The sequence below is a fragment of the Sus scrofa genome, chromosome 13 (genome assembly GCF_000003025.6).
Source record: "Sus scrofa isolate TJ Tabasco breed Duroc chromosome 13, Sscrofa11.1, whole genome shotgun sequence".
Taxonomy (NCBI): domain Eukaryota; kingdom Metazoa; phylum Chordata; class Mammalia; order Artiodactyla; family Suidae; genus Sus; species Sus scrofa.
Genome location: NC_010455.5, coordinates 159,180,058 through 159,194,995, shown reverse-complemented (window position 1 = coordinate 159,194,995; position 14,938 = coordinate 159,180,058). Strand labels below are relative to the sequence as shown.

The 14,938-nt window shown below is 38.4% G+C and overlaps 2 protein-coding genes across 10 annotated transcripts in view; one reads left to right on the top strand and one right to left on the bottom strand.

Moving 5' to 3' along the window:
* CMSS1 (cms1 ribosomal small subunit homolog (yeast)) overlaps positions 2,843 to 14,938 on the top strand; it is a 393,374-nt gene continuing 381,278 nt past the window's right edge. For 2 of the 5 annotated variants that reach the window (XM_021071318.1, XM_021071315.1), the window contains exon 1: positions 2,843 to 3,070. In XM_021071318.1, the coding sequence (XP_020926977.1) occupies positions 3,026 to 3,070 (45 nt within the window). In that variant the 5' untranslated portion in view covers positions 2,843 to 3,025. The remainder of the gene's footprint in view (positions 3,071 to 14,938) is intronic. The other 3 variants (XM_021071314.1, XM_021071316.1, XM_021071317.1) reach the window with 3 other exon arrangements.
* FILIP1L (filamin A interacting protein 1 like) overlaps positions 7,505 to 14,938 on the bottom strand; it is a 298,130-nt gene continuing 290,696 nt past the window's right edge. For all 5 annotated transcript variants that reach the window (XM_021071310.1, XM_021071312.1, XM_003132710.6 and 2 more), the window contains one exon: positions 7,505 to 12,369. In XM_021071310.1, the coding sequence (XP_020926969.1) occupies positions 12,178 to 12,369 (192 nt within the window). In that variant the 3' untranslated portion in view covers positions 7,505 to 12,177. The remainder of the gene's footprint in view (positions 12,370 to 14,938) is intronic.

Here is a 14,938-nt window from a genome sequence, read left to right as displayed (position 1 = left end):
TTATTTTATTGCATTTTTTAGCGCCGCACCTGCGGCATATGGACGTTCCCAGGCTAGGGGTCAAATCGGAGAAGCAGCTGTCAGCCTACGCCATAGCTATAGCTATAGCGACATGGGATCTGAGCTGCCGTGTCTGCAACCTACACCACAGTTCATGGCAATGCTGGAACCTTAATCCACTGAGCAGGGCCAGGAATTGAACCTGCCTCCTCATGAATACTAGTTCATTACCGCTGAGGCACGACAGGAAATCCCTTTATTTTAAATTATACAAATAAATGTTATTGGATACCACAAAAATACATTAACATACCTATAAGTTATAAAGCATATTTAAATGTACATCCACTCTATCTGAATTATACCTTTACCAATAATTTATTTACCTTTGTTCTTTCTAATCCCATCTCCCTTAACACTCCTCTCCCCCACCAATCCATATCCTGAATTTTATGCTTACCATTTTCTTACCTTAAAACAATATATGTATTTTTTTGCCTAAACAATTTTAGTTTTCCTTATACTTGAACTTTATAAAATAGTATCGGGGCCTTGAGTTTTTTAAATTAACCATTACATTTCCAAAATATATCCATGTTATTACGTGTGTTCATTCATTTACACTGCTTAATTGTGTGGCTATACAATAATTTAGTTATCCATTTTCCTATATAAAACATTTGGTTTGTTCCCACTTTTTTGCTATTATTAAAATTGTTGCTGTGAATATTCTTTTATAGTTTCTTGGCACACAAATGCAAAAGTTTCCCAAATGTACATAGTTAGGAGTGAAAATTGCTGGATAATAAGGTGTGTATGTTGACCTTTAGAGGATTTTGCCATATTGCTTTTCTAAGTGGCTGTACCAATTTACACTCAAGGCAGTAATGTTTAAGAATTCCCATTGATGAACATACTCTCCAGAATTTGGTACTGCCAGACTTCTTAATTGTGTCAATTTGCCGAATGACAAACAGCATCTCATTGTAGTCTTTTTTGCATTTCTCAGATTAATAATGACACAGAGCATCTTTTCATATTCTTATCCGTCATAGCACTTTCTCTTTCACATCGGTATTTATCTAACTTTTCAATCAACCATTATAATCTTCTGCCATTTACATTTCCTCCTGAAATACACATTACTTTCAACGGTTACAGATTATTTAACATTTGCCACATTTACATCTAACATTTTCCCTTTTAGGGCACTTATGGCATACCAATAAAGTCTAATTAGTAATGCATTTATAAGTCACATATTGGGTGGCTTTGGGGCAGTTTTCAACATATGAATCCTCATCAGATTAAGAGTTCTGGTCCTATCATTAATGAAGATGTAGCCTTATCATTAGTTTAGACCTTTATTCTTACAAGCTGAATCTCCTCTACTGAAGTTGATGACATACAGAAGGTGGGATCATATCCACTCATCTTTATTTTATTTTATTTTCGTCCCATCTGCACCCATGGAAGTTCCCAGGACCAGGGACTGAACCCCTGCCACAGGAGCAATTCAAGCCGCTGCAGCAACAACAGCGAGATCCTTAATCCGTTGGGCCACAAGGGAACTCCTCCATAGTAGGATATGAAGTTCTCTTGTGGCCCAGCAGATTAAGGATCCCGCTGTTTTTTTATTTACTTTTTCCTTTTTACTTCTGCACATATGGAATTTCCAAGGCTAGGGGCTGAATCGAGCTGCAGCTGCCAGCCTACCCAACAGACACAGATCCAGCTTGATGTAAGGTGGGACCCTTAACCCACTGAGAGAGGCCAGGGCTTAACCGGCATACTCATGGATATTATTGGGGAATCCGATGAGCCTCATTTTTTTTTTTTTAAGGGCTGCAGTGTGGCATATGTAAGTTCCCAAGCTAGGGTTCAGATCAGATTTACAGTTGCCAGCCTATGCCACAGCCACAGAAACGCCAGATCCGACAGCTCAGGCAACGCTGGATCCTTAACCCACTGAGTGGGGCCAGGGATCTGACTCGAACCATCATGGACATGAGCCCGGTTCACTTCCATGAGCCAAAAGGGGTACTCCCCCCTACTCATTCTTAAACCAGTATTCCAAGCATCGTGTATTCAATACATTTTTGTATGACTTTCACCTCAGTGTACCAATGCTGTCCTGAAAAGTACCGTCTACATACTTACTTTACAGCTGGCCCTACCACTCGGCACCAAGCGTGCTTTCTCTGCCCATCTCTGCCATTTCAAGTAGTGAGACAAGAACTGTAGGTCTCTTACTTACCTCTACTTGGGCAGAAAAGAGCTCCCTTATTATTCGTTTCACAATGACGGGACGGGGAGCAACAGAAGGGGAGGGGGTGGGGAAGTCATCAACTTGTAAAGTTAGGGACTTCTTGGGTGCGACTGTGGGCACGCCCTTCTGGACAAGTCGACATTTTCTTCACTCATATCGTTTGAAAAAAGCATTACCTTTATCTACAACAAAGGTCCAAAATTCATGGTCATGAGTTGTGCACATTTCCTAAAAGCAAACAATACAAACACACGGATGTCCCAATACCCACACACCAACGAAAACACATCCACGTGCTCCGGCCTTCTCCCGCGCCTCAACTTCTTTGAAACCTAACTGAGAAAAATTATCTTAGCATTCCGTCTCACACTTTCGACAATATCCATTCAGCAAAAATAAAATTTAAACAGAAAGTTCTAAAAGAAGCATTTAAACGGATGATAAAACTTCCTTTGTTTACATACCTTCTTTTCTTTTTGCTTTTGTGGGAGGGGGGTTATTTTGAGTCTCCAGACTGAACCCGCCCATGAGCACAAGTAGAAACTGCGACGAGTTGGGCGCAGCTGCTGAGGAGGCGGGGCGGAGGTTGTGACGTCATCGCCGCGGGGCGGAGGCGACGGTGCCTGAGGAGAGACTCCGCGTGCTGCAACGCCGGCTGCCTGCCTCTGAGGCGGCGTGAGTCCCAACCAGCAGCTGCTTTTCGCTAGTGGTCCTTCCACGTTGAGTTCTGCGTGAAGATGGCAGACGATCTTGGAGATGAGTGGTGGGAGAACCAGCCAGCAAGAGCAGCCAGCAGCCCAGGTACCCACTGTGCCCGCGTTGCTGCGGGGCCTCCCCCACCCCCCAGCCCTTCTTTGCACTTCAGCCCCCGCCAGCCTCTGGCGGTCGCCGGGTTCTGCCCCGCCGAGGTGCGCACCGCTGAGGGAACACCCTATCGTCACGGAGCAAGTGGTGTGGGAGATTTACTAACACGTGAGACAGACAAGTGTGACAGTAACTCAGACCTGCCTTCCATTTGGGAAAAAACCCTTCCCAAGCAGCTTTTGCTTTTCGTTTTCCTGTTTCTTAATAGATATGACAGTTTTCGCGGAGACAGGGAGTTTAGGCTTAGTGGTTAAGGGTTAATTCCTAGATTAGGTCCAATTTGCTTATGTTCACATCGCGACTCCAGGCCTCTAATACTATTTCGCTTCCTTTTCTTCATCTGTAAAATAAGGATAATAATGGTAATTGCGTAAGATTGTTGCGAAGTTTAAATGAAGATAATACAAATGGTGCACTTTGGCACCATTTGTACGAGGTAAATAAAAACTTTACTTTTTCTTGCTATCATCATCATGTAATTTGGATTATTTGGCCTAAAGGAGACTTAGAGATTCACTTGGACTCTCCCAGTTGAGAGATAAGGAACGTGAAACCTAAAGATGTCAAGTAACCTGACAAGATCCTAAAGCTAGTTGGTGTCAGAAACAAGACTAGAATTCAGTTGATACAATTTGGACAATGTTTATTATTCTATGTGTACTGGCTGCCAATTCAGTGAACATTTTATCCTTGAGTCACCTTAAGTAACTCCTCACCACAGGCTGGCCTTGAACTTTCAAGTCCCATGGCTTAATGTACAGTTTTTGTTTTTTAAATCATCCTTCAAAGTTGGCCTCTTTCCTTATTAGATTATAATATTTATTAGAACAAAGCAAAAACCTGATCATGTCTGTAAAGTCCACAGGACTGTGCACATGATTGACAGTTGATACATATTTGCTGCAAACGTTAGTCTTGAAATATGAGTTGAGAAATATCCATTAAAGACAAAATTCTGCTACAGCATTGTTTCCAGAAGGGCAGGCTTCAGGTACAGACTAAGCAAATGTCTTTTTTTTAAATGTTGCCAGTGTGATACTTCCTTGATTAAACTTCCTCTTTGTTGCTCTGTTTCTAGCAAATGTATGCTTCTTCTTGAAGGTACAAATGCCTTTCTTTTAAGGCTGTGGTATTTCACTTTTACTTTAATAACCTCTGCCCCCTGTAACTAAGGTGTTAAAAGCTGTATTTTATGGTATGATTCAAGGATAGAGGCCAATTAAGAAATAGTTGAGAAGTTCCTGTCGTGGCTCAGTGATTAATGAGTCCAACTAGGAACCCTGAGGTTTCGGGTTTGATCCCTGGCCTTGCTCAGTGGGTTAAGGATCCAGCGTTGCCGTGAGCTGTGTTGTAGGTTGCAGACTTGGATCAGATCCCAAATTGCCGTGGCTGTGGCGTTGGCTCCCATTGGACCTCTAGCCTGGTAACCTCCATATGCTGCAGGTGCAGCCCTAGAAAAGACCAAAAAAAAAAGAAAGAAAGAAAGAAATAGTTGAATTCCCTTTGAGTGGTGAAGGGGATCGTGATTCTTGGTCCTAGTTCTGTTTCTTGCCCCTCACCACCTATATGTCTCTAAAGTTAGTCACCCTTTGGGTAGAAGAAAATGAACATATATTGAGTATGTACAATGTGTCAGATGTTTTCTTAAATATGAATTCATTTTATCTTCATAACATGCTTAAAAGGTAAGGTTACTTTCATTTTTATAATGAGAAACAGAAAATTTAATGTACTTAGGAACATACAGCAAGGGAGAGATCTGGGAAGAGGATAGTAAAGTGCACCTGACTTTCGAAGTCACACTTTTCCCATTATTACTATGTGGCTTCTCTGGTCCTCAGTATCATAATCTGTAAAATGAGGGATCCTTAGAGATCATCTTTTTAAGGATTTTACCAACCTACGGTTTTAAACATTGAATCTAGTTAGAATGATAAAGTGCTACAGCCTTTTTCATCTAAGTTGCCGGAATTCCCATCAAGATATGTTGGAGTCCCCAGGTTCACCCTACTTCTTGGGTTCATTCTAGTTGTAAGACTGAGCTTTGAAAATTGCTAACATTAAATTTATTGAGGGGTTTTGCTTTGTTAACTCCTTTGAAGGTAGGTGAGTACATACACTTCCTTGAGATCTGCTTGATTGATTATTTACTTGGTGATTTGTCTAACCTATATAACCTCTCGAATTTGGAAGAAATCACAGTTGTACCAATTCATGTTTTCTGATTCTACTTAGGTTAATGGGGAAAGATCAGCTAAAATATGTGAATTATATTTTGTTTTGAAAGTCAAAGGAGAAATAGTGCCTTACATCAGAGAAGGGAAAAATCATGGTAGTAATGCCTTTATTCCTGTTGCCTGCTATGCTACCTGCTTATAGGTAAAAAATTTTTCCTTATCACCTGTTCCCAGTACATGCTTATGGTGGCAAGGTGATGGAGCATTTTAGTCATTTATTCAACAGTCTACATCTTTCTACAACAAAGGCCTGACATTTGTAGTTATAAATTCTTGTACCAATTTTCTAAGGATAAACTATACAAATACATGGATGACCAAACACTGACACACTGGGTATGACACTTATCCAGCTTTTTTTGTCAGGAAAATGAACTATGTTTTGGCTGTTTTCATGACTTTTTAGATGTGGTATGTAACTTAGAAACCAGTTACATAAAGGTTTACTCTTTATGTAAACTCTAAAGGTTTACTCTTATTCTACATGTGACCCTTTTGTACATATCTGTGGCTTTTCAAGACTTATAGTTTTTCTACAGGCATTTCTTACTTTATTGCACTTCACTTTATTGTGCTTCGCAGATACTGTTTTTTTTTTTTTTTTTTTTTTAACAAATTAAAGGTCTGGCGTCCCCGTCGTGGCGAAGTCATTAACGAATCTGACTAGGAACCATGAGGTTTCGGGTTCTACCCCAGCCTCGCTCAGTGGGTTAAGGATCCGGTGTTGCCGTGAGCTGTGGTGTAGGTTACAGACGCAGCTCGGATCCCGAGTTGCTGTGGCTCTGGTGTAGGCCGGCGTCTATAGCTCTGATTAGACCCCTAGCCTGGGAAGCAGCTCAAGAAATAGCAAAAAGACAAAAGAAACAAACAAATTGAAGGTCTGTGGTGACCCTCTTGGTTAGTATTTTTTAGCAATAAATTATTTTTTAATTAAGGTATGTACTCTTTTTATGTGTAGTGCTATTACACACTCAATAGAGTACAATATAGTGTAAATATAACTTTTTTGTGTGTGCATTGGGAAACCAAAAAATTCATGTGACTTGTTTTATTGTGGTATTCGCTTTATTGATAGTGGTCTGAAATGGAGCCAAACCAAAAAATCTCTGAGATATGCCTGTACTAGAATCCTACATTTTACGGGAGCCCAAAATGGACCTGGTACTTAGTTGGTGTTTGATAGATATTAGCTGAATGAGTAAATGCATGCTGCAGGGCTTTTGGTGTCATATACATAGGTAGACATAATTTCTCATCCCATCCAGATACCATTCTTCAAAACTCTGAGCCTCTACTTCTTTTGAGGGTTTTCATACGCTTTCCAAACTTATTCTAAATCATTGGTGCCATCTTTTCCAAGCATCTAACTAGAAAACTGAAGTGTGACGATACTTTTGTGTATAGCGCAGGGAGACTGCCGGTCACAATAGTAATTTGTATTTGTAGAGTGGTGATTCTGTTTTGATTGCTTTTCGTGCATTGGCTCATTTAATCTTCACAGGTACACCATGATATAGTTACTATTATCCCTAGTTTATAGATGAGAAAATTGACGCACTAAGTGGTTAAGTGATTTGCCCAATATTATTCAGTTGATAAGTGGAGAAGCTGATTCATAGATAGACAATCAGAAACTAGTCTCTGCACTTTCTCCAAGTTAATTATTCTAATTATTAGTGATAGGAATCTTATCTCTAAAATAACAGTCCGTGGAATTCCTTGGTGGCATGGTGGTTAAGGACTTGGTGTTGTCCTGCTGTGGCTCAGTTTCAAACTCTGGCCCCAGGAACTTTTGCATGCCATAAACAAACAAACAAATAAGTAACAAATGCTTTATCAATTTAAAGAAGCTCAAAGTTTATTTTTTTATATTACTCAATGAATTTATTACATTTATAGTTGTACAATGATCATCACAACCCAGTTTTATAACATTTCCATCCCAAACCCCCAGCATCCCCCCACCCCTCAACTTCTCTCCTTTGGAAACCAAAAGTTTAAGGCTCAAAGTTTAGAAACCTTTTATTTATATACATCGTTGTTATCAAATTGTTTATTAACCCTTTGTCTCCCAAAGCGTACTCTTCTAAAGAACATTGATTACTTTGAGACACAGATAAGTAGGTTGTAGCACTGGACTTTGAGAATAGTCTATAGCACTAATTTTACCTATAGGCAGCCATGTATAGTAGATGTTGTAAATCGTTGCCTCTACATATAAAATTTAACTTGGAATATTTACAGTAGATGTTTATAACATACAACAAGAGGTCAACTTCAGAGCATGTCATTTTCAAAATCATTTATTGAGGTCTCATGCTTGGCCCTATTTCAGGCCCTGTAGTGAAATTAGAGGGAAAACATAATCTGCTTACATTAAAGGGTGTATACATTGATGTGGTTCATTCAAAATGGAAGTAATATTATCTCAAGACAGATGTTCAAAAGCAAAAAACAAAGTTAGGATAAATTTTAAAAGATGAGAGGAAGGAAAGAAGAGAAAGTGTACACAACATTTTTGTTCTCTACTTGAAGGCTGTGTAACAAAAGGCCTAAGTTTTGCTTTATACAATTTCTATGATTCTTGCAAATGATTAAACAAGTGGTTCTTGACAGCAATTATGAATGTATAAAGGACACATTTACACCTCTTTCTCCAAATAACATGTCTTGAAAAATGCCAGGAATTTGTAAGGCATAGAAATACTTCCATTTCCCCTACTCAGATTCAACAGTTATACACTACATTATATTGTGGCACAAATAAATCCTTTGACCTGTTTTTATCTGACGTTCTTTAGTTGAACACTAGTGCATTCATAGAATTATATACATTTTACTAAATATATCAACAAACAGCTCGAAATATAGTTTCCCCATTTTCATCAGCTTTCATAGAATTCTTAACTGCATTCTTACATTGCTTTTAAAAATCAGTTAATTAAGCTCTTCTTAAGTTCTTATTCTTGAGTTCCTTGTTATCAGTCTAGTTCACAGTAGGCCAGAGGTCAGGAAACTTATTTGTGAAAAGCCAGATAGTAAATATTTTAGGCTATGTTGGCTAGTCTGTGTCACAACTATTCACTCAGCTCTGCTGTTATTGCATAAAAACAATCACATAATAAATATGTAAGCAAATGAGTGTGGCTGTGTTCCAATAGAACTTATATAGATAATGAAATTTGAATTTTCATGTAATATTCATATTTCACAAAATATTCTTTTGGCTTTTTTTTCTATTTAAAAATGTAAAACCATTCTTAACTTCCAGGACATACAGAAAGACTGGGCCAGACTCAGTGTCAGACCTCAAGTGTTATGTCCCATGTCCTCAAAAGCAGGAATTTGAAAAACACCCCTGAGAGAATTACTCTATTATATCAACTACTTCATTACTCGTCCATAATTATCATATATTAGATCAGCCCATTCATCCTGAAATCAGATACTTTATTCTAAAAAGCTAAAAGATTAGTTCAGAAGTCATTGAAGCTAATAAAGGAATGAGGAAAGACTCCAGCATACCATACAAGTATCAGGTTATTAAAGTTTTTGTTACAGTTTGAATGTGTTTTTATTCACTTAGATTTTTATCTGTTTCCTTTTAAAAATTAACTGAATGAAATCACTAGAATTATTAGGATAGCTTCTTTTATTCTTCTCGTTCTTCGGAGGGACCACATTTCTGCAGAAGCAGGGTTATGCTTAGGAAGCAAATTCTTTATGTTTTGGTTGTGTTATATAGGTCAAACAGCATTTTTCTAAACTTAAAATATTATTTCCAATTCTAAATTGTTTATGTATTTTTAATGGTATAATATATTGATTTAAAATAAGCATGATTTTTGGTTAGTAATCCTTTTGTTAGACTAGATTTTGTTAAAGGCTTTTGTCTTAGTGGAATTAGAACTGTATTACCATTTAAAGATGGGTTTCTGCTCCTTGCCATAGAAGTGTTGCTATTTTCCTATACTTTTTTTTTTTAGTTCTTTGTACAGTATCTTGTCCCTCTTATCTTGCTTACTCTTGAACTTGTGCTGGCTTGGCATGAAAATGTACTTTAGGAAGTCTCCTAACATAGGAGAAAGCAATTTTGAAAACATGCAACATATTTTGTGCTTATCTTCAAGGTAAAACATTTCCAGGGCTTTGTGTTTTTCTTGGAGTATTGCTGGTGCCTGTTTTTCCTCTTTTGTTTCATGATTTTTTCAGTCTGTTTGGTTTCCACCCCAGGTGGTTCAGTGTTTTTTCTTTTCATCAGCATAATTATCAGTGTTTTTTCTTTTCATCAGCATAATTATCAGTGTTAAGTGTTACCCAGCATGAATGCTTTTCCTTATCCTATCATATACCATTGCTGTCTCTTAGCACATTTTCTCACTTATGTCTTGACTGAATGGCCCTTCTCTCCCTCATTCTCTGTTCACTTAAGATTACCTGCTAATATCAGGCACAGCCCTAAGCACCTTACACATTTTCCCACTGCACCATCCACCGGTTACTGTCCTACTGCCCTGTATTTCCCTCTGAACTGTCTCTCTTGTGTTATTTTTGTGTCAGAGCATCATCATCTTCTTTTCTTTTTCTTTTTAGGGTGAAACCCACGGCATATGGAAGTTCCCAGGCTAGGGGGCGAATCGGAGCTGTAGCTGCTGCCCTGTGCCATAACGACAGCACAGCAGTATGTGATCCGACAGCTCATGGCAATGCCGGATCCCCAAACCACTGAGTAGGGCCAGGGATCAAACCTGCATCCTCACGGATACTAATTGGATTCATTTCTGCTGCACCACAATGGGAACTTCTGATCATCTTCTTTTGTAGTCTGCTCTTTCCATTATTCTCTTACTGCTTTCCTTTAACTTAGACTTTTCCACTTTGGGGTTTTTTGTTTTTGTTTTTGTTTTTCTGTTTATTGCTGCATCTGAAGCATATGGAAGTTCCCATGCTAGGGGTCAAATTGGAGCTGCAGCTGAGGCCTACACCACAGCCATGCCAACACCAGATCTAAGCCACATCTGTGACTTAAACTTACGGTAACACCGAGTCCTTAACCCACTGACTGAGGCCGGGAATCAAACCCACATCCTCATGGAGACAACATCAGGTCTTTAATCTGCTGAGCCACAAGGGGAACTCCCACTTTGGGTTTTTATTTCACCCAGTCTTCCTACATTCTCCCTCTTCCACTTATCTGCTGAGACTGCTGCACATCATTCCTCTCTTTGGTTTGCATTGATAGCTCAATACTACCCAGATTCCCAGTTCCTTCTTCTCCTCCTTGACATTGAAGTGGGTCCCAGGGACATTTGTATAGTGGCATCAGTGCATTGAAGCTAGTTTGCCTGGATGAATGTGGAGAATGGCAGTTCCCTTGTTCCTGCCCTGCTGACTCCATCCCAGGACAGCCAGCTAAAGCACTGTCCCTAGCGAGGAGCATTTCCTCTAGGATTTTGCCTCCAGTTCTTGGTGCAAAATCACAGAAAACATTGAGTCATGCTCTTTGTAGACTTTTTTTTTTTTCCCTCGCTGAATCTTTGTGAGATATAACTGTCTCTTATGTCAAAAATACCGTATCTTAAAATGTCATTGTGTTACTCTGTCTACACTAGATTACAGACACAGCTTTCTCTTGATTCAGTGAGTTTTTAGTGTGATGAAAAGAACTGCTTTAGCTTACTGCCAGGGGACTAAACTCCACCTTGGAGATGACTGAATTCAGTTTTTTTCTGTTGGACATACTCATGGATTATCAGGACTGGAAGGGACCTGAAGAATTATTTAGCTCTTCGGTTTTGCATACTAGAAACTCAAGGCATAGACTAATGCTCAATGTCAAATGAGTGAAAAGCTTGGATTAGAATTTGAGTTTCCTGATCCCAAGCTTTTGTTGAATCAACTGATTTTTCTGTAGCATTGATTCAGGGAAGAGATATGATTAAAGAATGCTGTATGAGGTGATAATTATTGTCTTTTTTTAAAAATTCAAGACAGTGATCTCATAATGAAATCTCAAAGATTTCATTATTAGTGACCTTTGATTCTCAAGTGTCCTGATTACTATAGAAAAGCAGCAATATCAATCTAATATGGTTTGTTTTACAAGCCTAGCAATGAGATTCCATTGCTAGTAGATACAGGAGGGGCAACCTCCTAGGAAAAATGGGACAGAAGACTGAGTGCCAGCAGCCAAACTTGCACCAGCGATTATCAGGTAGGCCATGCAAAGGATGTGTTTAGCTATTACTCACTCTTGTTGTTTCTTTTCTACTTATAACTAAGATACCAATCTCCCCCTCACCCCTGTCCATAAAGAAGTCATATTTTTAGATCTTAACATATGATTTTAATCGTCCTTCAATTTTGACGAGAGTCATCTTTCTTGAAGCAGATTAGGAATTCTTGCTATTATATCTTCTTGGCAAAGTTCTATAAAATGAAGAATTACTTCTAGGTTTACCAGAAAACTATCTAATGAATTCAGTCCTATCCCAGGCTAATGGTAGGTAGTCCAGCCTTGGGTTGGATTACAAGGAGGATGTGGAATTGGGAGGATTTGGAGTATATGTCTGGGCCGGTGATGGTATATATAAGCATATACATATATAGGTAAAATAATTGTAGATGTGCTAGTCTTTCAGGATGATATTCACCAGGTCCAGGAACCTGTGAGTGAACCATTTGTCTGTTTGCTGCTTCATCATTTCCTGGAGAGATAGCCCTTCCTCTTTATCCTTCCGCACTGGTAATTCCAGCTTTCCAGATATTTCTGTAGGTGAGTGTATCCTGGCAGTGCATTGGCATGACTTACCTTTTCCCTCCCATGTGGAGGAAAGTATTAGAAGTGACAGTCCTTATGATGTGTAGTTTCCCACAGCCAGTATGGTGAATAGTCTTATCCATAGGCCTTTGAAGAACCTTAGGGGAAAGCTTAGTGATGCCTGTAGATTTTGGCTTAGGGATCCGTGTTGGGGTTCTCTGTTTGCATGCCTCCTTGATCTTGAATTAAACAGAAAAACAAAAAGTAATTAATGATACAGTTGGTGGAGAAGCAGGCATTGTTTAGGACACAGAGACAGCTTGGCGATTTTGGCTTTGTTGAAAACGCTAGGTTCCAGGAACACATCAGAATAAAGATTGTCAAATTGAAGAAAAAATTTCAGTAAAGCAGTTCTGCCAACATGAGTTAAGTTTATGCTGTGTGCAAGGCCCTCAAGTGTAGATAATATTAGATACAAAGATATATAGGTTATGTTTCTTGCTTTTGGGCAGTTATAGTATAGTGGGTGATAAGATCAAAAGGTCATGAAATTTCCAGAGAAAGATTAATTTCAACTAAGGGGTCTAAGAGAGCTTCATAAAAGTAGCATTTGACTTGGGCCTCAAAAGACTTTTACAGTTTTTAACAGCAGTAATTGGAGAGCATTCCAGAGTAAAGGAATACTTTTGGCAATGTCCCTAAGGTAGGAAATTGGATACAAGATGGAGTGACTTCAAATTAGGTTGTGTTTGAGAAGCAGAATGGGAGTGTAGACTAGATATCAAAAATTATACCTGATTCTGTAGATAGTGTATGTATGTAGTGGGGGAATAGTAAGGACATAGGTTAGCAAAGACACATTATGGAAGTAGAAATGTATTAATATTTAATAGTTAACATACGAGGCTTGAGAGAGGAATCACAGATGGGTTGAATGATTTGGACTGGGAAAGTGGGTTTTGGTGTATAAAGGAGTAAAGGCTTGATTTAGTTCATATTTGCTTAGAAATACACTCTTATTTTCTTTTATTTGGGAAGAACACTCCTTGAATATGAATACTCCTTGGTAAAGAGATGGGGACAATGTCTCAGCTAATAACTATAGCTCTCTCATAATCCACAATGATGGTGATGATGACTTCCTCTTTTATTGCATCATCCTTTTCTTGCTATGAACTCAAAGACAGAAATCTTTTAAAAATGCATTGTAGTGTTCACCATAGATTTGTAATATCGCTTTTCATGGAAACCTTTCTTATGTTGTTTTTCATTCTATAGAAATTTGTTTCCACATTTTATTGTACTGATAAAGTACAATAAAGTAAATACTACACAGCCCTGGCTAAAAATATGAGTCCTTCAATTAAGGCTAAACTATATGGGGAATATGCTTCCTTTTGGTACAGTCAGCCTTCTCTATGCCTAGGCACTAGTTGAGTTTTGAGGCTTTAGTGTTCTTACTGATTTTTTTTTTTTTTTTTGGTACTTAATCCTAAATATAGCAAATGAAATGTTGATACTCCGATATCATTCTCCTGCCAGGAGAGAATCAGAGATTCAGGCTCTTCATTTTAGCATTATTTTAACAATGAAAAATGGACACAGTTTAAGACTCTAACAAGCCAGATAGAGTAAGTGAATTATACTATAATCACATGAAAATATTATGCTATCTTTAAATAATGATGCTTTTGAAAATATAGGGAAATAATTAGAAATGTTAAAAGCAGGCTTTAAAACTGTATACTTGCTTTAACTATGTATCTTTGAACAGAAAATACTAGAAAAAAAAATACACCAGTGCTATCAGTGGTTAACTCTGGTTAGTAAAGTTATAGATGCTTTTTTTTTTCTTATATCTTCTATATTCTCTACTTTCTGTAATAAGTATTCAGTTTTTAAAAGCAACACTAAGTTATATTAAGGCATAAAAAAAGAAAGGAAATGCTTCAGAGACCAGAACATTTCTGTAAACATCGACCATATTCTTCAAACCATGAATAGCAGCTGCAGTTGAAATCATAATACAAGTCAGCTGATCTTATAACCATAGCATTGATAATACACTTTCCAAGATAGATTTCAGTGATGTCCTTTAACTTTGTCAAGATTTAGGTTGGTTGTCCTATTTAGTGTACAAAAATCTATGTTGGGAGCCTACTTAAATTGTCGATCCCTGGGCTTTTCCTCTAGAATCTATATTCACTTTCTATGGAGGCATCCAGGAATTCACATATTTAATAAACCTCAGGGTGATTTATCTGATGCATGTGGTCAGCCTAACATACTTTGATAAACACCGCCATAGTCAAACCTCATTTAAATGTAAACGTTGAGTTTTCTTTTCACCTGGAACTCTGACCTGCCTGTATATGGGAGGGTCAACACTGTGGATGGCCAGGGTTTCATGGCCCAGTGGTCTTACATGCCCACCAGGACCACCTGAGGGGCTTAAAACAATGCAGGTGCCTATATCCCATCTCAGAATCTACTGACTCAGATTGTCTAGGAGTGTGATATGAATACCATAGGTTATTACGAACTGAAATCTGTCCAGTAAACTAATTGGTATGGAACGCAGTATTGGCGGGCCTTGTTTATTGTAAGCTGTATTGATATATGTTGGCGAAGACAATATGACTTGAAATGGTGGTCATTGGTAGAGTCAGCTGCCTGAGAGTTACTGGGCTCCCATTGTTTCTACATCTTTGCTGCTGCAATTAATTTTGTGTTTTCTTGATAACTCTTGATTTCACTTTGTAGTTTTTACCTCTAGATGGCAGCAAAGGCTGGTTATATTAGGACAAC